Raw genomic sequence first — 23,635 nt, 5'->3', positions numbered from 1 at the left:
GAGAGCAGGTAAGGCACTTGGGTTGGATGGGTGTCATGCAGAATGTCTGAAAAAAAAATGAAAAAGGAGGTACAGTGATGGTGGACTAGTTGATGTTATTTAATGCTTGTTTAAGAGAGGGTAGAGTGCCGGAGGACTGGAGGAGTGCCTGTATAGTTCCACTTTACAAGGAAAAAAGGGACAAGTGTGAATGTAGTAGTTTCAGAGGGATTAGTTTAAGTGTAGTTGGGAAGCCTTGTGGGAGAGTTTTGATTGAGAGGATTAGTAGAGCAACATGGAGTAATTGGTGAGGAACAGTGTGGGTTTAGGACTGGTAAGGGTTGCGTGGATAAGATTTTTTGCTAATACAGACATGTGAGAAAGCTTTGGGAATAGGTAAGGATGTTATTTAGACCTTTATGGATTTGGGAAAGACTTATGAGAGGGTAGGCAGGAAGGCACTGTTCGAAGTATTGCAGATATATGGGATAGGAGGAAAGCTGTCAAGAGTTTTTTATTAGAGTAGTAGAGCTTGTGTTAGAATCAGAAATGGAGAGAGTAAGTGGTTTGAGGTAAAGGTGGACTCGCAGCAATGTATTTAAATTGAACAAATTTAGATTTAAGAAGGAAATAGGCAAAATATGGTTTAACCATAAGGTGGTCAACGAATGGAATAGACTTGGTTACTATGTAGTGAGCGCTGAATTTATCGGTTATTTAAAGAAACGGTTAGACAAATTTATAGATGGGGATGGCAAGTGATAATGGGCATGAAACTGCCTAGCATAGGCATGGAACTGTCTAACATAGGCATTAGTTTCTCTTACAGTCTCCTTCATTCTTATGTTCTTATAGTTTTTGTTCATATTCTATTGGTGATCTTTCTAAGTTCCGCTTCTTGTTGCTCATTTGTTTATCGCAAGTTGAAATATGTAAACAGCAGATAAAGTTAGGAATAATCAGCAATGGTGAGAAAGCTTGAAAGTTGTAATTGTAAATGCTGAATTCTATCTCGTAATGATTTCAGTTTAGTATTTGTATATGCATAAATACTTTTTATTTTGCAATTAAAATTAAGTTTGGTGCAGTATTATAGTATATGTTGTTTTGGTGCTAACACAACTTTAAGCGAAATTAGTGTATTTTTTTCTCTACGTTGTTTAGTATCGTCGTCAAACGATTTGCTGAACTATAAACATTTACAATTAAGCATTCATTAAGTTCTAATATGAAACTTAGGTTGCCTGATAGCTTGCGGGACAGCTTGATCCATCGCCAACTCTGCTCATCGACTGCTTGAGACGCCATCTTTTGTTTCAGTAGGTACTAGGTGCAAAGGTCGAAGAAATTAAAGTATGATAAAGTTGTGTACTCTAACCCAACCTAACCTACATTACCTAACCATGGTGGGCTAAGTTGGTCGAGTAGATGGACCAAGTTGGTGTTTAGCCCTTTAATTCTGGTTGCATATAAAAGACCTTTTCATTAATAACAAAATATTTTATTTTTTATTTTTTAAATAGCTCAAAAAATAATGGAGATGCAAAAATTTTAAATTTTCTGCAATTCTGAATTTTTGGCTTGACTGACTTTAAAACAAGAGGTGAGAATAAAGGGTGGTAATTTGTATAGATTTTGGCAAAGAAGTACACACAACCACTGGTCCAATTCTAATGAAATTTTGAATTCATGGATGTGTCAGTGGAATAAGAAAAGATAAGAAACTATCAAAAAAGTATTCTAGCAGCAAAACCTGATGATCCATAATGCATTTTTCAGCAGCAAATGCACAGCCACATCACTAACAACAATCTTGAAGTTGCCTTACCCTTAGATTTCCACTCATGCATACATATACCAAGGCTTTTCCCCCTTGCAAGGGAGGTAGCCAAAAAGGAAAAGGCATAAAATCATTTCCACCCATTCCATCCCTGAATACACTCCACACCCCTCCACCCTCCCTCTCATCTTAGCACCTACTGGATGACGGGGTCATCCCTGCACCTTGTCCACTGCCCTGAGTCAGAAGCAGTGTCACAAGACACAGCACATCCACAGCAAGGCCGCTTCATTAAATCGGCGACCCCCCCCTCTCTGTTCCCCCCACGCATAAAGGAGAAGATGGGGAGAAATCCCTTCGGGCTGCATCAAAATTTGCTCTCACACACCACCTCACCCCCCATCCCCCCGCCCATTCCACCTCATGCATCACAACATCATCCATATACAACCATTCTCCATTCACCCCTGTCTTCCACTCAGTACACTAAATTACCAGTGCAACTATCCAAATTTATGTTTAAATTGGTGAAAATCCTTCAATCTTGAAAGAGCTGAAGCTAAACTTCTAGAACAGGAAGACATTTTGAATCACCCACATATGAGTCAAACACTACCAGAGTTCAAACTGAGGAGAACCCATTGAAATGAATCGCCCAAAATGGCAGTGGAAACATTCCATCCACGATGGTACACCCCCTGTAGACTCATTTGTACCTAGCTGAGTTGACCTGAATTCAGTACAATTTCAATGTAACTTATGGGCACAAATCCAGGAGGTTCTGTCAGGAAACATGGTAGATTTTAAGAAGTGCACATCTACACAATAGAGAAATAGAAAAATAATAATTTTGTAAATAATAATACATCAGTGTAATATACATTATTCTTGGCAAAAATCAATAACAGAAAAAGTTACTGAAAGATATACACAAAGATAGCCCCTTTGACTGCTTGAGACACCATCTGCAGGTATCATTTTAGTTGTGCTCACCTATGCGATATAGTATTAGATTGATTGATTGATTTATGAGTTTTTGGCCGACGGCCAGGCACTGGGACCAAAATGATCATTCAGCGCCACAATGAATTTATGAAAATTGAAATTAATGAGATGTTAATGGAATGAATTTAAAATAAAGATAAGTTGCATAGTAAGACTATGCATATGAATAAAAAGCAAAATGAATTTAAAAATTTGAATGAATAAAATCAAAATTAATTTAAAAATTTGAATGAATAAAAACAAAAATGAATTAAAAAATTTGAATGGATAAAAACCAAAATGAATTTACAAATTTGAAAAAAATAAATTCATATATATGATGATAATGAATTAACGAATACATAAAATAAAGTAAGATCTAGATAATATTTACATAAAAGTTAGAGCTTATAAAACAAATTAATTTCTTTTAAAAATTTAACTAGTCCAGCTACATCTGCGTCATCCCCTAAAAGATTTGGCATGGGCTTGCCAGCAAGTCCATATTTACGTCGAGCTCTAGCATACAGCTGACAGTGCATCAGAATGTGACCAATTGTCAGAGGACTGCCACAATCACACTCGGGTGCATCTGGTCCTTCTAACAGGAACTTATGTGTCAGATGGGTATGACCCATTCTCAACCTACTTAGGACTATTTCAGTTCTCCTATCAGCATGGAACACAGAAGGCCAGTATGATGTGTTAGGCCTAATGCTTTTATATTTCCTGTTAGTGGCAAGAAGAGGATCAGACCAACGGTCCTGCCACTTCTGTCTGATGTAAGACTTGATAGGTTTATACAGATCAGAATGGGGCAATTTTCGCACATCAATTCTACTTTTCTTACTAGCTTCCTTAGCTTCTTCATCAGCCATTTCATTCCCTCTTATTCCCACATGGGAAGGGATCCAGCAAAAACATACAGATTTATGACGGGAGTGAATGAATTGTAGCCACTCTTGTGCTTTTTGTCCTAGCGGGTGGGAAGTATTGAACTGGCATACAACATCTATGGCACTTTTTTAAATCTGTATATATAACAAATTTCTTAGCTTTAATTAATGAAGCTTCTTTTAAGGCATGGACAATTCCTGTTAGTTCAGCTGTGAATGACGACGCTGCATTGGACAGCCGTCCCAATCTCGAGTGGTCTCTGGTGACAACTGCACAACCAACACCTTCATTCGATTTAGAGCCATCGGTAAAAATTTTAAAATCTTTGACATGCTGTCGGTCATGTTCTAAGAACTTTGCTCGAACCACTTCTGGAGGAGAATTCTTTTTGACAATATTAACTGAGCAACGCTCAACTTCTGGTACCAGCCATGGAGGGTTGTCTGGATATTTAACAGGTAAAATATGTTCATCAAGCAAACTGCTATTTCCCAGTTGATCTTTAGAACGAACATGGAGAGGCTTTGTATTAGCTCTATAGTTTACTGACAGGTTCTGATTTATCAGTTTGAAGGTTGGATTCTCTGGAGAACTTTTAATTCTTGCTAGATATCGTAGACCTAGCTCCTCCCGACGAAGGTCTAAAGGAAGCTGATGACAGTCTACATAAATACTCTCCACAGGAGATGTTCTGAATGCTCCAGAGCAGATCCTTAAACCCATATTGTGAATAACATCCAGTTCCTTCAGTCTTGTTTTACATGCTGAAGAATATATTTGGCAACCATAATCCAACTTAGAGCGACATAAAGCATCATAAAGACGCAGTAATGATTTTTTATCTGCCCCCCAATCAAAACTGGACACGACTTTCAAAATATCCAAAGATTTTCTTACTTTTCGCTTCAAGTTATCTATATGACTTTCCCAAGTTAGTTTTTTGTCAAATGTTAACCCTAAAAATTTAACTTCATCCTCATAAGGTAAAATTTCCCCATTTAAAATCAAATTTGGAACTTCCTCCTGACGTCTACCTCTGGTAAAACGTACTGCCACAGTCTTGGTGGTAGAAAATTTAAGACCATTATTCAAAGCCCATTTTGATGTATTATTTATAGATCTTTGTAGGTCATGACATGCAGAAAGGGCATCATATGATGAAACATATATGACAAAGTCATCAACATATAATGACCCTTTAACTCGGGGGCCAAGTGTGTTCATTATTCCATTAATAGCAACAGCAAAACAAGTAACGCTTAAAACGCTACCTTGTGGGACCCCTTCCTCTTGACAAAAGGAAGATGATAAAGTGTTTCCTACTCGTACTTTGAGATACCGATTAGATAAAAGGAACTTAAAAATCTCAACATATTTCCCCTTACACCCATTTTATAAAACTTTTTAAGTATACCATGTCGCCAAGTGGTGTCATAAGCCTTCTCCATATCAAAAAACACTCCAATAGTTTGTTTGCGTGTAGCAAAACCTTGTTGGATCTCATTAGAGAGTTTTAAAAGAGGATCCAGGGTACTTCGGTTTTTTCGGAATCCGTATTGATGGGGAGAAAGTAAATTCTTAGATTCCAAGTACCATACCAGACGAGTGTTTATCATTTTTTCCATTAATTTACATACGCAGCTAGTCAGTGCTATAGGTCGATAGCTGGTTGGTTGAAAGGGGTCTTTGAAAGGTTTTTGAACTGGAATGACGATGGAAATTTTCCAGCTCCTAGGTAAAGCCCCTGTTTTCCATATTTTATTGATGATTTTCAAGAGAAAGAGCTTAGCTTCAGCAGGGAGTTGGCGTATCATCGAGTACAAAATTCTATCCTCTCCAGGAGACGTGTCTTCAGTTGAAGACAACGCACTATGCAGTTCTTCTAGAGAGAACTCTGTATTATACTCTTCTGAAGAGTTGGATGCGAAATTTATGGTAGCTTGAAAATTTCTTATTTGTTGGAATTCTTCTGAATAATTGTTTGGACTCAAGACATCTGAGAAATGTTTCCCTAGAGTGTTCGCTACCTCACCAGGGTCAGTGATTAGATTGTTGTTTATTTTCAAAGTTGGAAGAGGTGAAGGTATAAATTTTCCACTAAGTTTGCGAATCTTCCTCCAAACAAATCGAGATGGTGTTTTTGAAGATATTCCATTGATATAATATAACCAGGATTCTCTTTTAGCTTTTCTATAATATCGGCGTTTCTTAGCCAATGCACGCTGATAAATTATCTTGGATGTTTGAGATCCAGTGGTTTTATACCTCCTATAACATTTTCTTGTTATCTTACGAAAAACATTACATTTCTTGTCCCACCAAGGAACTGCAGGCCTTCGGGGTTGGTTTCCTGTTTGAGGTATTGATTCTTCAGCACTATTTATGATTTTCTCTGATAGGTATGAATAAGCCTCCAAATGAGAGTCAAAAGAATCAAATTCCCTATCTATTTGTAACACCTGCCTATACTTATTCCAGTCTGCCTCCTTCTCTTTCCACTTGGGTGGAGAGCAAGTAGGGATATTTTCTATATATTTCAAATGTATAGGGTAATGATCGCTGCCATGCAAATAATTGTCAACTGACCAATCAAAATCCATAGCAATATTCGATGAGCTTATGCTTAGATCAATGGCTGAATATGTATTAGTATGGATATTATGATAGGTCATTGATCCATCATTATAAAGGATAATGTCATTTGCATTCAAAATGTTTTCAACAATGTTGCCATACATATCTCGATCATTTCCACCCCATAGTGGATTGTGTGCATTAAAATCTCCTAATATTAAGAATGGAGGAGGAAGCTGATTAATAAGGTTCTGTAGATCTACATTAGTGACACCAGCTGCACCAGGCAGATAGATGGAACAAACAGTAATTGATTTTCCCAATATAGCTTTAATTGCTACAGCCTGAAGAGGTGAATTTAATCTCACAATTGCATGCTGAATGCCTTTATTTATTATAATTGCAGCTCCTCCATGTGCCCTGTCTCCAGGAGGAGGAGTGGAGGTGTAAATATTGTAATTCAACCCAGGATTAATAGATGTATTTCCAAGTTTTGTTTCCTGGAGGCAAATGATACCTGGATTACTATCCTTCATCAGCACTTTCAATTCCTCTGCTCGAGTACGAAGACCCAGGCAGTTCCATTGGAGGATGTTGAACGTGAAAATAATTTATTTTTTCTTGGATCCAGCCAAATTATCTTTGGACTGGAATTCTGGGGTATTTTTATTAAAAGACTTGAAGTTGTAATTTAGTCTCTTTACCTTGGAGCCCTGATCTTTACTTTTAGAATCAGGCGATAATGTCTTTCTCTTTATGTCTTGTTTATTCTTTTGAGGGTTAGATTTTTCAATTTTTTTTTCCTTTCAATTCAGAGGTACTTACCCGTCTAACCCCGGAATTACTGTCAGTAGAAATCTCCATTTCAGAAGAGCCCAAAGGTTTAATACTGCTTTTGAAATGTGATGTTCCACTCTGCATCTGATTAGAGTTGTCTGCACCTACCAAATTCAATTCACAGCACGAGCTGGATGATGCCATATCTTTAAAAGGTGTAGTAGAATGTGATGGTCCAAAAGGATCATGGGCGGTAAACTTATTAGATGTTTCTAATACAAAATTTTGAGGAGAAGCTGGTCTACCTTTCTTTGGTCTAGGGGGGGTCCAGAATCCATCTTTGGATTTCGAGATGTTGGTTTTTTGCTTGACTGAAGGTGAGGAGGTTGTTGGAAGGACACTAGGCTTGGAAGAGGTGGTGGGTAGAACTACAATTGTGTTCTCGCTATGAACTGTAGAGGTGTTGTCTAATGAAACAGGGGCATCCCTTTTATTCATTCCAGATTGAACTTTAGGATCATTGTTAGACTTCTTGGCAGCATCTGCGTAGGTAAATGGTGGATTTTTGTTTCTTTTAAGCTTATATTTAGCAGCTGCAAAACTGATGTGCTCATTGGCTGCTGTTTCTAGCACTTCACCTTCAAATTTGTAGATTGGGCAGTGACGCCAATTTGGTGAATGGCCACCTCTACAATGAAAACAGAACCTTTCTTTTTCACAAGTTTCACCTAGTGCATGCATACCTGAACATATATAACATCGTGCATTGTTAGGACATTTTTCCTTAATGTGACCAAAGTCAAAGCAATGATGACATTGCATAGGTCGTGCTTTAAATTTCTTAACTTGTAAATTTAAACGACTAATCTTTACATAGTCTGGAAGGTAAGGTGAATGAAAAGTGAGCTGTATGGCACCATTAATTCCTTTAAGTTTTTTTACAGCTAATATAATATCAGGACATCGTCTAAGGATCTCTTCTTCATTAAAGTCACACAAATCTTTGCAGTATACAACCCCTCTAGCGGTGTTAAATGATCTATGAGGGGTTATGGCCTCTACAACATTGCTAGGTTGATCTTTAAAAGATGATAATAAAATAGCCTGACTTTTGCTGACTGCCTTAATTAATATTTTCTTTCCATACTTTTTTACATTTCCATCTGGAATGGATCCTACAAATTCTTCCAGATTCTCCCAGGCCTTTATTAGATTACTTTGTCCCTCTTTATATGTAGCGATATGCCAAATGGGAATTTGCATTTTCCTGTTCTTTGGATCTTTGCCATTTGGTTCAGAAATTTTAGGAATAAAATCACCATCTTCATCATCAATATTTCTAACATCCAGTAATTTAGATTGTCTTGAGAATATAAGGTCTTCATCTTCCTTTTTCTTTATATATTCAATTACTTCTCGGGCTGAAAAAGCCTTTTCATATGTAATATAGAGATTAAAAAATTGCTCATTACAAGAAACCTTAAACTTCATTCGTTCTACAGGTCCAAAATTCTTTGCTGTCTCATAACAAACTTTATAATTTAAGTCTAAACCAACATTAGGGCTGAATATGACTCTTAAATTTTCGTTTACATTTTTGACACCTGTTTTGTCATCCTGGTGTCCCGGTGAAGACTTTTCTTTATTTCTATTTTTCCGCTGTGGTTTAGCGGAATAGGGTTCCAGTGTGATGAAAGACTGTGGACTTTCATCTCTAGAACCAGTAGAGGCCTTGCTCATATCCTTGGTCATGCATAGGTCGTCAGCGTTAGGAGAGTTCTCTTTTGAGGGTTTGTCTTGACCGCAGTGAGGGTGACCTTACTGGGGGCGGTTCCCCAGTCAGGTGGTTATGAGGCAAACTATGTTTGGGGCACCTTTTCTAGCCCCCTCCCCATGTGGGGTGAGCAGAGTGGATCCTGAGTAGGGCTGCTCAGTCATGTGGGTAGCTACCGAACCGTGCTGTTGCCTCGATCCCAATACGAGAGCGATTTATCTTGCCCACACCGCCTATGTGTAGTTCGTGACTAGAGGCTTCCAGAGATCACCTTCTCCTGCCCCCATCGTCACTAGCCATCGCCATAGGGCTTTCTTTTGCCGCTACTGAGAGGGGCGGCTGAAAATTAGGTCGGAGGGATGGAACAGCAAGCGGAAGAGAAGAGAGGAGTGGAAAAGTAAGTTTAAGAGGAAGCCCTGTGCGGGGAAACAAGAGCCCCGCCCGGGGATCGGCATTAGTCGCCTCTTACGACACGCAGCCGACGTGGCGGGGGCTATATTCTATACTACACCCCCTAGGATATAGTATTAGAAAATTGAATATTAATATTTTAAATTATAATACATGAATATAATATGTGATTTTCTTGGCAGAAACCTTGCTACAAGCAAACCTATTAATGAATGAAACCTCTAGGATACGGTCCAGACGCCATGCTGTTGTCTGTCCAGTTCAGTTGCTGTCAATTAGACGATGGCTTTCATGTTGTGGATTGGGTGTTCTCCAACTTCAGGTGACATTAATAAGTGCTGGTACAAATACAGTACGGCTTCTTTGGACTTTATGAGAGAACATGGGGTTCTGCCATTGTCTGTTAATTGCCTGTGGTACAATAATAATCAGGCCGTCAGCATCTGTGATGATGACTTGGATGATCTTTAGAATTTGAGGTACCAAATTACTAAATATAGGTTAAGTTATATAGGTTAGGTAGATTAAGATAGGTAGGTAAATTGGTTAGGTAGGTTGGGTTAGGTAAGGTAGCTTAGGTTAGAATAGATGGATTTATCATCCATTAATTTCTTCGACCTCAGCATCTATCAAAACAAACCTGGCATATCATTCAACTGCTGCGACTTCATTTCTTTAGTAAATAGGTTTTAGCAGTTTTTTTGTTATTGATTTCTACCAACTAAAAATGTACCCATCTTTGTTGTGGAAGATGTGGAGGTTGAAGAAATTAAAGTAGAAATTCGTCTATGCTAACCCAACATACCTAACCTAACCTGCATTTGGTAATGTGGTATTTGTAACTCTGGAGGTCATTAAGGTTGTCATTGTCATCTTCAACCTCCGAATCTATGAAAACAAAGATGGTATCTAAAGGAGTTGATGCAACTTCAATTGTGCATAGCTTTTAGCAGTGTTTTCTGATATTGATTTCTGCCAAGAAAAATATTACATTGATGTATTATAATTTACAAAATTAGTATTTTATATTCTAATGTTCTATCACATAGGTGTACACTTCTAAAGAAATACTGGAAACATAAATTATTTCAATTTGTGCAGCACAAAATGAATTCTTATGCAACAAATATGTTCTAGATAAGATCCCCATTATTGTGTCAAAACAGTTAATTGAGAAAATGAAGATGTATCAATCTGAACATTGTGATCCAATTTTCTTTCCCAAACCAGTGCTCCCCCGCCTTCCCCCTAAAATCTCAGGGAGATTTTTACTTTTTGAAGTGGTGGGATGGGGAGCTTTGTATATTGCCTTGCATGACAAGAAAATATGAAAATGTATGCTTTTGGGGGATCATTTCAAGTTGAGGCACCTAAATTCATTTAATAGAATAAGCACCAATTTTCAATTTATGATTTGGCACCTGGTTGAAACACAGTAAAAAGCACCTATGCAGGGTGAAATCCCTTCGGGCTGCGTTAATTTTTTTTCTCATACTGTACATACTTCCTCACCCCCCATGCCCCACCCACTCCCCCTCATGCATCACATTATCATCCATACACAACCCCTCTCCATTCACCCCTATCTTCTGTCCTCTCCCGTCCTTCCTACACAGACATTCCTCTCTTTTGTAATGCCCCTTTCACCCCATCCATCCATCTCATTCTAGGATGCCCCCTCATATTCACTCCTTCCATCTCTTCCCTCCACACTTCTTTTACTAATCTTTCTTCACTCATTCTTTCCATGTGTCCAAACCATCCTAATACTCTTTCATCAACCCTATCTCCCGGCTCCCTCTCAACCCCTGTTTTCCTCACCTCCTCATTTCTCACTCTATCTAGCCTAGTAACCCCTATCATACTTCTCAGACATTTCATCTCAAACACATTCAAACTCCTTCTCTCTTCCTCTCTCATGTTCCATGTTTCTGCCCCATACAATGCTGTTGGCACAATCACTCCTTCATATAACCTCGTAGCATCCATTCCCAGATGTCTATTTCTCATTACACTTTTCAATCCACTGAGGCATTTACTCACTTCTCTCAATCACATTCTACCTCCACATTCACTCCTCCCTTTCCTGCCACATTTGCACCCAAGTGTCTAAAACTATCCACTTCCTCCAGTCGCTCTCCCTTAATGTTCACTTTCAGTCTGCTGCCACTTTCACCCCTTGTACATCTCATCACCTTTTACCAACATTTATCTTCAGCTTTCTTCTTTCACACACTCTCCCAAACTGTCACCAACTTCCTCAATCCCTCCGATCCTGCCACAAGCGCAGTGTTGTCTGCAAACAACAGCTGGCTCACCTCCCACTTTTCTCCATTTTCTTTAACCACCTCCTATCCCTGACCCACCACCATTGCATTTACCTCTAGCACCACCCCATCCATGTACAAGTTGAACAGCCAGGGCAACATAACGCACCCTTGACGAAGTCCCACCTTTACCACGAACCACTCACTCCATTTCTAATCCTGACACATGCCCTACTACTCTCGTAAAAACTCTTGACAGCTAGAAACTTTCCTCCTATCCCATATATCCACAAAACCTCCCACAGTGCCTTCCTGTCTACTCTGTCGTAAGCCTTTTCCAGATCCATAAAAGCCCAAAAAACATCCTTACCTTTTCCTATAGCTTTCTCACATATCTGTCTTACCACAAAAATCTGATCTACACACCCTCTACCTGTCCTAAATCCACACTGTTCCTCACCAATTACTCCCTCTGTTCCTTTCCCAATCCTCTCAATCAAAACCCTCCCATAAGTCTTCCCAACTGCACTCAACATGTTGATCCCTCTGGAACTACTACACTTACACTTGTCCCCCTTTCTCTTGTAAAGCGAAATTATACAGGCACTCCTCCAGTCCTCCGGCACTCTCTCAAACAAACATTAAACAACCTCACCAGCCAGTCCACCATCACTGTACCTCCTTTCTTCAGACATTCTGCATGGCATCCATCCAGACCAGGTGCCTTACCTGCTCTCATCATCTTAACAGCTGCTTTCACTTCATCCTTCCCTATTTCTCCTCCATTTTCCTCACTCATTCCTCTCATTTTCTTAGCGCTTCCCACTGCAACTACCTTTCCCTCCCTATCCTCCTTCACATTTAGCAACTCCCTAAAATTCTCTGCCCACCTTCCTCTCACTGCCTTCTCTTCCATTATCATCTCTCCATCTGCACCTTTTACCTTTTCTTCTCTACTTGATTTGCCTCCTTTTTCTCTTTTAATTTCCTTCCAAAACATCTTTTTATTGCTTTCAAAGTTTTCTGTCATACTCTTACCCCATTTCACATCTGCTAAGGATTACAAAGGTGGAGCATGCCGACAGGAGACCTTTTGGTCCATATCTAGATCGGATGCAAAAATAATAATAATAGTAATAGATTAATAGATGAAAACTATAATAATGTAAATAACAAATAAAATACATAAATAAATGCATAGGTATAGTTAAATAATAAACAAACAGGTAAATAGTAAATGATAATAATAATAGATTAATAGATGAAAACTATAATAATGTAAATAACAAATAAAATACATAAATAAATGCATAGGTATAGTTGAATAATAAACAAACAGGTAAATAGTATATAATAATAAATTGACATATAACTAATAATAAATTAAAATCAAACAGACAAATGATAACAAAACAAAAACAAATAATATAAGATAAATTATAATCATTACAGCATCTTGCTTAGGTGTTTATCTAAATAATTTTTAAAGCTTCGAACTGAGCTACATTACACTGGCTCTGCAGGAAGTATATTCCATTCATTAACTACACGGTTGGCGAAGTTGTTTCTACTCACTTCCAAATTGAATCTATTTCCGGACAGTTTGAGACCATTGTTTCTTGTCTGATTCTCATTCAGTGTGAAAATTTGGTCACTTTTGATGTCAATTCCCTTTAGAATTTTAAAGACCTGTATCAAGTCACCTCTGAGTCTACACTTTTTTTAAGGGAAACGGATTCATATGTTTTAGTCGATTTTCATATGATTTATTCTTTATATTTGGAATCAGTTTTGTGGCTCTCCATTGTACTTTTTCCAATCTGTCTAATGTCTTTAATGAGATTTAGTGACCATACAGAAACAGCATATTCCAAATGTGGACGAATTAACGATTTATAGAGCTTGTTAATGAAAGATGGATCTTCGAAGTCAAAAGATGGCGCAATCAGTCCTAGAATCTTATTTGCTTTCTCAGGGGCTGAAGTATACTGCTTAGATAATTTGAGATCATTACTGATAATTATACCGAGATCCTTTTCACTATCCACTTTTGTTAACGAGTTTCCAAATAACTTGTAATCGTACTTACTGTCTGAAACCATACTGGTTATCATTTATCAAACGGTTACTTTCTAAATGATGTTTGATAGCATCTCTGATGATAGTTTCCATTATTTTCCTACGATTGGCCTATAGATATTTGGTTTCTTTTTGTCCCCTTTTTGAATATGGGAGTAATGTTAGCTAGCTTCCATTCCCTTAGGACATCTCCGAATATGATGGATTACTTGAAAATAATTTCTAATGGAACAACAGTGGCGGCGCCAAGGGGGGACTTGGGGGGGGGCTTTAGCCACCCCAAAAAAGTGGTCAGCCCCCCATTAGCCCCCCTAACTGAAATGAGCAAATTGAAACACTCGTTAAAATGATTTTATTAAGTGGAATTTTTAATGGCCAGGTCTAAAAATTTGTCCGCCATCAGCGCTAGCGCTACCATTAACCCCCTCCCCATCTGAAATGAGGACAATATATGTGTATTATTTCGGCGTTATGCAAGTTCAACTGCTTTCATTGTATATGACCCACGCCTCAAATCACCTGTAACCCGTTGTAGAAATGTCACACATTACAGATAGCCTATCTGTAATGTGTGACATATATATGCATAGCCTATCTGCGATAGACTATGCAACGAATCAGGGCATGGCCAGGCGACAATAGTATTCCCAAAGTATATAGACCAGGGGTTCTCAAAGCGGTCGATATCGACCCCACAGGGGACGATCGGAACATCCAAGGGGTCAATGAATAGCCAAGGGGTCAAGAGGGGGTCGGTGAATGTTTACTGCTGGAGTAGAAGAGACCATTTAAAAATAATTTCAAACTACAAAATTATACTGTATTAATGATTATGCTGATAAACATTTTTAGTTAATAATAATCATTGCTTTAATACTGATAATATAAAAATACTTTATAATAGGTTACAATACATTATTGTAGTGGAATTTTATATATATATATATATATATACTGTATATATATATTATATATACATATATATATGATATATATATAAATATATATATATATATATAAATTCGACGCACCCAAGTTATATCACATTTGACCTCTGTCACACTCCAAACTTCATCATAGTTCTTACCTCTTCTTAAACTTTTCTTCGCATTCATTCTTATCCTCTACCCACGTTGATTTTTTCTGTCATATTTGAGATGGTGCCAATATGAATGGATCATATTTATATGGAAAACCAGATATAACTAATATTAATGACTAATGAGACTGAGTAATTTCTTAAAGATGCAATAGATGATGAAATCAATTCAAATTAATTAAAATAAAATCAATTGAGGTTTCAATTTTACAGCCTTCGTTGTCCGTGCAAGTTTGGTATGTAGTGTTCATAAGCAAGATGCATATTTTAGGCGAAATTGCGTTCTTGGCAACTATAAACTTCAATCAGTTTGATTGGAAACACTTTGAGGAATTTCGTGGTTGTTATTCATGCAGTTTCAGTTTGGTTGGTAGTGGGTTTGTTTGTGATTTTGTACATGCTGAGGTTTTTCAACTTGCTGTTTCAATCTTGTAAATCGTTTTCCCCATATGGAGATGATTTCACTTCATGTATCTGTTTTTATATTGTGGTGCTGCTATTGATATATGGCCATTTTTATGCATAATTATACAAAAAACTGTATACGTACTTTCCACTGCCTGGCATCGTTGCAACCCTAAAACATTTAATGGAAGGGGGAAATGTGGACAGGGCCAGTGGAGCAAGGTCACTCACTGCCCTTCTGGATCACCATTTTGTGACGAATGTGGTGTTCATGGAGAGTTTGGTGCATTTGACGAAAACCTTGTCAGATCAACTCCAGTCCCCCGATCTCCAGCTTGCCTCAGAAGTTGATTTGGTTGAAGCAGTGATGTCTAGTCTCACAGAGATGAGAAACGAAGAGAGTTGGGAGCAACTACGAAATCATGCTGAAGAATTGTGCCAGACTGTAGGGATTCGCAGACAACTTGCACGTCAGAGGTAAAGGGCAGCCCCACGATACTTGGATGAGTTTGTCATAACATCCGGCATAGGACAAGATGATGATTCGAATGACTCCGATGTTACCAAGAGACGGATTTACTACTCCGTGATAGACAAGTTTCTCAGTGAGTTGAGAAGAAGGTTTTCCGGCAATGCATGTCAGGTACTTATTGGAGTATCTGCCCTCAACCCCAATAATCCAACCTTTTTTAACAAGGAAAAGCTATCAGGAATGGCTGCAAATTACGGGGTGGAGGACAAAAATCTATCCGTAGAGCTGCACCAACTAAGAAGGTTGACTGCCAGAAAGCAGGAGCAGGGAATGGAAGTGGACACAACTATGCAACATGCCATCATGCTCCAACCGTACAAAGATGCATTCATAGATTTGTATAAGCTAGTGCGTATTAATGTTACTCTTCCAGTTAACTCAGCATCATGTGAAAGAAGCTTTTCATGCTTAAAGCAACTGAAAACCTACTTGTGTAACAGTAGCGGTGACAAATGTACCAGTAATCTTGGAGTATTAAACATCAATTCCCAAAGAGCAAAGATGTTAGACAGGGCTATGATTATCGATGCATTTGCTGCCAACCATAGGAATAGGCATATCATTTTAAAGTAGGTGGAACGATGTATTTCCTAAGATATATCATTGTGAGTTTCTCTTCTTTTTTTAACTTAATCTGTTTATGGTCGAAATCCATGAAATTTCAAAACATCAAGGATTTACTGGCTTTTTCATATGAAGGACACTGAATGAAGAAAACATGTATTTCTATCTGTTTTTAAAACTATTCTTAAGGAACAACTTGCAATTAAGTTTAGCAAGAGGATTACACTTTTGTTATCGAAATATGTAAATAGTTTTTAGGGAAGTGCTTATGTTTCAAAAGTGTTTGTTCAGCTATATATGAATTTCATTTTCATTCATATAAATGTTTTACAAACCATAAAACCTTTTTGTTTTTGTTTTTATTTCAATTTTTGTTTATTCGACAATTGAAGAAATATAGCCTACTTCAAGTAATGTTTCATGAAGCAATTTACACAGATGTATATGCTACATGGGTTAAAAGGGTGATTAGATGCCAGGGCCCACAATACTATATAAAAATATACACTTGATTTCCTTCCTTATCCAGTTATACAATTTGATGATTAACCCCTTCCATACGGTGCCGCATACGTAGGCGGCATGAGGAGCAAGTGGATACATGAGGCTGCCATATCGGCGTCTTGATTATATTTATTGTAGTTGCCCCTGCGTAATGACATACTCTCTAAACTGTCATCACATTTTCTATGGTTATCAAAATTCACGGGTGAAAGAGAGAACGATCAATATAAGCGGTGACTATATTTTATGATGCGAGTATTATTACGACACATCGTACGTCTGGCAGCTAATGCTGCCCGCGAGATTTTGGCCCGTACTGAAGAGGTTAACAGACAATAATACCCCATTCATAGACATTTAATCCAGCTCAAGAAACCCCAGTCACAGCATGCAGAGCATGTAGAGGGGGTTTTGATTATAATCCTGCCCAAAGTACCGTGTAATTTTTTTGCAACCTAAGTGGAATAGCAGCTCAGTGAAGTGATAATAATAGATTTCCAGCAGTGGGTTTGGAAACTATATACCTCACTCGAACAATAGATAAGTGAGGTTAGAAAGTCAAGTTTTTTTTTACCGGGATCAAAACAGCATGGTATACCTCCCATATTCAGATGTTCATGAATGATCATCATCTGAGATTATTTTCTGAGACCCCCTCCCCCCTTGTCAACATGTTGAGTCCCTCCTCAGCCCCCAACAAAAAATCCTAGCAGAGCTCCCGTCAGGGCGGTGCCCCTGGACCCCACCAAGGATCTTAGGCCGGCCCCTTTGACCCCATGGTGGACCTTGGACTACGCCTTTCAGATTGTCGCTAACGCGGAAATTATAGTACTATAAGCCACCCATAAAATTTGCTCAGGCCCACCTTAGCCTCCCCAACTAAAAATTCCTGGCGACACCGCTGTGGAATGACAATCTCATTTTTCATTCCTTTTAACATTCTTGGATGCCAACCACCAGACCCTGGTATTTTATTAATTTTGAGTGTCTCTATACATCTTTTATTTATTTATTTATTTTTTTATTTACCGTAGTGAGTAAGTTTACCCTACCCTTCTTCTCCTGCATCATCTTCATTTCTTCTTCTTGTACACCTGTAAGAGCTTGAAAATTTCTGCATTCAAGCAGGCCTGGTGAGGGCTTTTTGCCATCTCTGTTTTGTTTGTCACTGTTTCCCACCCAGGTTTCAAACATGGTTTGCCGTCTGTGTTTTGGGTCTTCGAGTGAAGAACTCGATTCTCCTCTTTGAGGCCCTCTACAGCCCTTTCTAAAGCTTCAGTTCTACTATATAGGCTATAATGTAAGTAGGGTACTTCCTTTTGTCTGTGAAGTAGGTTAATTTAGTTAGCATACAGTATGTTGTTCTATCAGCATTAAAAGTTGATATTAATTTCTTTTAGTTCTTAATTTATAATGTATGAATACATGTATCATATGTAACATACAGTGCATTTAAAAAATAGCCCTCATTGCATTATATTTGACAAATCAACACTGAAGTATAATTTGTATATTTTATAAAACTTTTTATATTGAGACTCCTCAATAAACATATTCAAATTAAGTTAAAAATCAATGTCGGCAATATAGTTAATCTTTGTTTACACTCTTCTTGATGGGCCGCCACATCGTCTTCCTCAGAACAAAAATCCAATTTTAGAAATTAACTTCCAAATATCTCAGTTCACTGTGCACTGATTATGGACACTCGTCAATCGTGTACATGTTTTTATTGTGTGGCAGAGGTTATTTCATTATCTGTTCATTACGTGATGTTGCCTGGCATGATGTTAGTTCCACATGTGACATGACCACTGGCTATTTAGTAATTGGTGGGCAGAATGTAGTCTTGTCAAAGCGCTTATTTATTGTTTACATTCATGCATAATAGGTATGCAATGACCATATATTCAAACCCACAAATTAGGTGATACATTCCTTAGGTAACTATATTCTCGGCAAATTCTATTTAATGCAAAGTTTACGGGTTACAGGAGTATTATCAATTACTTTGAACTGGAATACCTCAAATACATACAGTAAAATATCTTGCAAAAAGGAACTGTTGCCTCAAAAAATGTTAATAATCAATTTACTTTATATCAGAAGGTTCCAGAAATAGCACCATTCTTCATAAAATAACCAAAAAGTAGGCCTATATTGTCCTTGTGATTTATGAGTAAGATTACCATGGGCACAATTAAGTTTTTACAAAAAATTAATTACAATTCACTTTAATTGACTGATTAACCAAAACTGACCTAGCTACTCTCACCATGCTCCTTGTTTTAGTTGATGGAATTGAAGGGGTGGATGGGTGAGTGTCATCTAACCTAGCTGTAGGTAAGGATTGGCATGGTTTGACTGACTAAATCATATTCTGATAGATAAACCTCTTATGAATCTGATTATATTCTTCTGGTGCTGTTTCTGCCAACATTGCCTTGTTCACTCCTCAATCCTGTGTGTGTAGGGGGGGGTTGGAAGTGTTTCTTGTCAAAGGGAAGCCAATAAAGGAATCACACATTGATTTTTGACATCCTTGGTTATTGGATGGGTGTAGGCCTCTGCAAAAAATACTAATATTTTATATTTCCATTTATCTGTGTCATTGTATGTTCCATGATGCTCCGATTTTTTTCCATGTGGCTTCTTTTCCTTTGTAATGTTTATTGATCCACTCCTGTGCCTTATTATTTTCATGTTAATTTTCACTTTACCAGTCACCTAAAGAATTAAATTATATGTTGACTAATGGGGCACAAATATTTAAGCAAAATATTTATAACTCATTTGAAGTGGTTGTTTACTCTGAATAACTATAACTCAACAAGCTACCCTGACAGTGTCTTGTTTTAGTATTTGATGGAAGTGGGGTCTCACTAATTGCCGACCAAATCGACCATAAGCCGACCAAAGCCTACCAAACCCAAACAATGACAGTTTTTGCTCAAATGCACAATCTTGTATAAGAAATTAGCATATAGTTGCATTATTTGACCTATTTTCTTGAGAATGTGTGATTTTCATGTAATTTGATCAAAGAGAATTTGTTTTAGCCTCTGCAAAATGACCAACCACAGCTACGAATACCGTAACAAAATAGCATATGGTTGCATTATTTGAACTATTTTCTTTAAAATGTGTGATTTTCATGTAATTTGACCAAAGAAAAGCCACGCTTTTATCCTCTGCAAAATAACCAACCACATCTACGAATACCGTCCAGCCCGCCATCTATGATTACTGGTGGTATGGATCAAACTTCACTCTATTAAGTTTCTTACTATTGTGTTATTAGTGTAATAGACTGTATATAGTTGAATTATTTGAACTATTTTCTTTAAAATGTGTGATTTTCATGTAATTTGATCAAAGAGAAGTTACGGTAATTTTGCAGAGGATAAATGTGTAACTTCTCTTTGATCATATTACATGGAAATCACACATTTTAAAGAAAATAGGTCATATAATGCAACCATATGCTAATTTTTTATTTAAATCGTGCATTTCAGCAAAAATCGTCCTTGTTCAGGTTTGGTTGGCGTTGGTCAGTTATTAGTGAGTCGGATGGTATTCGTAGCTATGGCCGGTAATTTTGCAGAGGATAAAAACGTAACTTCTCTTTAATCAAATTACATGGAAATCGCACATTCTAAAGAAAATAGGTCAAATAATGGAACCATATGCTAATTTTTTAAATAAAATTGGGCATTTGAGCAAAAACCATCATTGTTTGGGTATGGTCGGTGATTAGTGAGACAGTGGAAAGGGGGGGGGGGCAGCTGAATCTAACCTATCCTAAGTGTCGGTAGTGACATGTTAGGATACACTGACTAGAAGTAATTCACTTCTCCCACAAGGATGTAAAAAATCTACATTTCATTTATTTGTAGGCTTCTAGTGGTATTTCTGTGAAATGTTTTCCTGGCAACCGTGAGGTTAGGTTAGGTAAGGAATCTCCGAAAAATCGAAAACAAGTCATCGGCTGTTGAAATAAATATCAGATTCCCATGACTCTATCAAACAGTGATTTACAACATCCTTGATTGGTGTGTATGTGTGGTCCTCCATGAAAATTTGATAAAGATTTCTTATTACTGACTATGCTATTGTGTCCTACATCATACACCAATCTCTTTTTCTTGTCTCCTCTATATCTTTGCATTATTTATTCAGCCACTCATTTTCCTTTTTATTTCCTGATTCAGTTTTACTGTCACAGTCTCTTTTATTTATTTTTTCTCATTTTCTGCACAACCTCATACTTTTTAGTAATTGTTCAACCTTCGTTTTTTTTTTCATCTTTCATCAAGCTGCTTCTTTAGTACAAGTTATTTGTTCTCTTCCTCTACAGTATTTTGGTTAATGCCCCATTGTATACGCTTGTGTTACTCTCAAAAAGTTAGATGTCAAACTTATTGTGTATTTTCTTTCAGGTTGAAGGGTAAATATAAATATTTCCTTGGAAGAGGTATCAGAAGATTCTGTATATTCCTCACATAATAAAGAGAATCCTGTGTGGCATCTGCAGCACTCAAATCTTGCAAGTCACCTGAAGTATCATGCGATGACCCGTACTTGAGAGATGCCTTTCAAAAGTGACCTGTGTGATGCAGCTTTCTCAGGAAAGAGTGCTCTGGAATGACAGGTGAGGACTCACACTGGAGAGAAGGCTGTAAAGTTAGAATTCTCTCAAACACACATGATGACCCACACTGGAGAGAAGCCTTTCAAGTGTGTCCTGTGTGATGCAGCTTTCTCAGAAAAGTGTGTTCTCAAATACCACGAGATGACCCACTCTGGAGAGGAGCCGTTCAAGTGTGACCTGTGCAATGCAAGTTTTTCAGGAAAGAATACTCTGAAATATCACGTGATGACCCACACCGGAGAGAAGCCTTTCAAGTGCGACTTGTGCATTGCAGCTTTCTCAAGAATGGATGCTCTCAAATATCACATGAGGACTCACACTGGAGAGAAGCCATTCAAGTGTGACCTGTGCAATGCAGCTTTTGCAGGAAAGACTGCTCACAAATATCACATGATGATGCACACTGGAGAGAAGCCTTTTCTTTGTGAAATGTGTGATAAATCATTCTTACATAAGAATCATCTCAACCGACATTTAGTGACGCACACCGGAGAGAAGCCTTTCAAGTGTGACCTGTGCATTGCAGTTTTCTCAAGAATGGATGCTCTCAAATGTCACATGAGGACTCACACTGGAGAGAAGCCATTCAAGTGTGACCTGTGCCATGCAGCTTTTGCAGGAAAGACTGCTCACAAATATCATATGATGATGCACACTGGAGAGAAGCCTTTTCATTGTGAAATGTGTGATAAATCATTCATTCATAAGAATAATCTCGACCAACATGTGGTGACCCATACTGGAGAGAAGCCTTTCCAATGTGACTTGTGTGATTCATATTTCTCACGTAAGACTTCTCTCAAAGAACACATGATGAGCCACACTGGAGAGAAGCCCTTCAAGTGTGACCTGTGTGATGCAGCTTTCTCAATAAAGAGGGGTCTCAAATATCATGAAATGACCCACACTGGAGAGAAGCCTTTCAAGTGTGACCAATGTGATGCAGTTTTCTCAAGAAAATGTCATCTTAAATGTCATGTGATGACCCACACTGGAGAGAAGTCTTTCAAGTGTGACCTGTGTGATACAGCTTTTTCACAAAAGAGTTCTCTCAATTGTCACGTGATGACCCACACTGGAGAGAAGCCTTTCAAGTGTGACCTGTGTGATGCGGCTTTTTCACAAAAGAGTTCTCTCAAAAGTCACGTGATGACCCACACTGGAGAGAAGCCATTCAAGTGTGACCAGTGCAATGCAGCTTTCTCAAGAAAGAGTCTTCTCAAATATCACATGAGGACCCACACTGGAGAGAAGCCTTTCAAGTGTGACCTGTGCCATGCATCTTACTCAGAAAAGAGTGCTCTCAAATATCACGTGATGACCCACACTGGAGAGAAGCCTTTCAAGTGTGGCCTGTGCGATGCAGCTTTCTCAGGAAAGACTGGTCTCAAACTTCACGTGATGTCCCACACTGGAGAGAAGCCTTTCAAGTGTGACCTGTGTGATGCTGCTTTCTCACAGAAGAGTTCTCTCAAACGGCATGTGATGACCCACACTGGAGAGAAGCCTTTCAAGTGTGACCTTTGCAATGCAGCTTTCTCAAGAAAGAATTGTCTCAATCGACACATGGGGACCCACAATCGAGAGGCACTTAAAGTGTGACCTGTGTGATACACCTTTCTCATGAGGAAAAGTAATCTAAGGTGTCATGTGGTGAGCCATAGGGGAAAGAAGCCTTTTCAGCCTTTTCATGAAGGACTTGTTTCAAATGTCACATTGTCATTCACACTTCCTCACGAAAGGTTGATTTCAAGTATTGCATTATCACCTATGCTGGTGAGAGGCCCCTCCAGTGTGACTTGAGAGATTTAACTTTTCTGTGTGATGGTATGTTCAGCTATTAAGTATTGACCCACTGTTACAGACCTGTTTGACTATTTCATCACACACAAATACTGTCAGTTGTAAATTTTGGTTGACTCCGAATGTTTATGTAATTATGGAAAGCCATCAAGAATGTTAGAGAGTGACATGACTGGTGGCTATAGATACCTGCATATCGTGATGGATACAGTTCTGTTTACTTTAGTATTATGGAAGGTTGTCTGGAGTATACACCATTGTTACATATGATTTGTGACTGTAGATATAACTATGATAATATATTCAACAGTGTTTATTGAATCACTGGAAATATAACACCCACAGTTTAATGGAGTCTTCTCAGTTGTGATATCAGATGGCATATGATTCTTGCTCATTGTTGTTGAAGAATAAATCCATGATGTTGGATGAGTGGTTTGTTTTTATTATTAACTGAGACAAGAAAAATTTGTACTTTCTAGTAGTAGTTTTGATTGTATTTGTTTATCTTAAGTACCTCCTGAGAAAGAATTTCCTGGTCAAATAGTTTCTGAA

The 23,635-nt window shown here is 38.0% G+C and overlaps 1 protein-coding gene across 5 annotated transcripts; it reads left to right on the top strand.

Moving 5' to 3' along the window:
• The first annotated feature begins 896 nt into the window (after positions 1 to 896).
• LOC143031125 (uncharacterized) lies at positions 897 to 23,635 on the top strand. 5 transcript variants are annotated; one of them, XR_012966979.1, is made up of 2 exons: positions 897 to 947; positions 9,359 to 10,127. XR_012966979.1 is itself a non-coding variant. In XM_076194606.1 (2 exons), the coding sequence occupies exon 2, from the start codon at positions 21,332 to 21,334 to the stop codon at positions 22,877 to 22,879; it is 1,548 nt and encodes a 515-aa protein (XP_076050721.1). In that variant the 5' UTR covers positions 897 to 947; positions 21,066 to 21,331; the 3' UTR covers positions 22,880 to 23,635. The 5 variants fall into 5 exon arrangements, 3 of the variants coding, with proteins under 3 accessions (XP_076050721.1, XP_076050720.1, XP_076050719.1); XM_076194606.1 differs by lacking the exon at positions 9,359 to 10,127 and adding an exon at positions 21,066 to 23,635; XR_012966980.1 differs by lacking the exon at positions 897 to 947 and adding an exon at positions 1,103 to 1,298.

The sequence above is a fragment of the Oratosquilla oratoria genome, chromosome 12 (assembly GCF_046742065.1).
Source record: "Oratosquilla oratoria isolate Oo_2021 chromosome 12, ASM4674206v1, whole genome shotgun sequence".
NCBI lineage: Eukaryota > Metazoa > Arthropoda > Malacostraca > Stomatopoda > Squillidae > Oratosquilla > Oratosquilla oratoria.
Note: the sequence above shows the minus strand (reverse complement) of the source record. Positions and strands in the feature narration are given on the sequence as shown.

Excerpts from the sequence above, each read along its gene's own strand:
- LOC143031125 (XM_076194606.1), top strand. The coding sequence starts at position 21,332 with ATGATGACCCACACTGGAGAGAAGCCTTTCAAGTGTGTCCTGTGTGAT.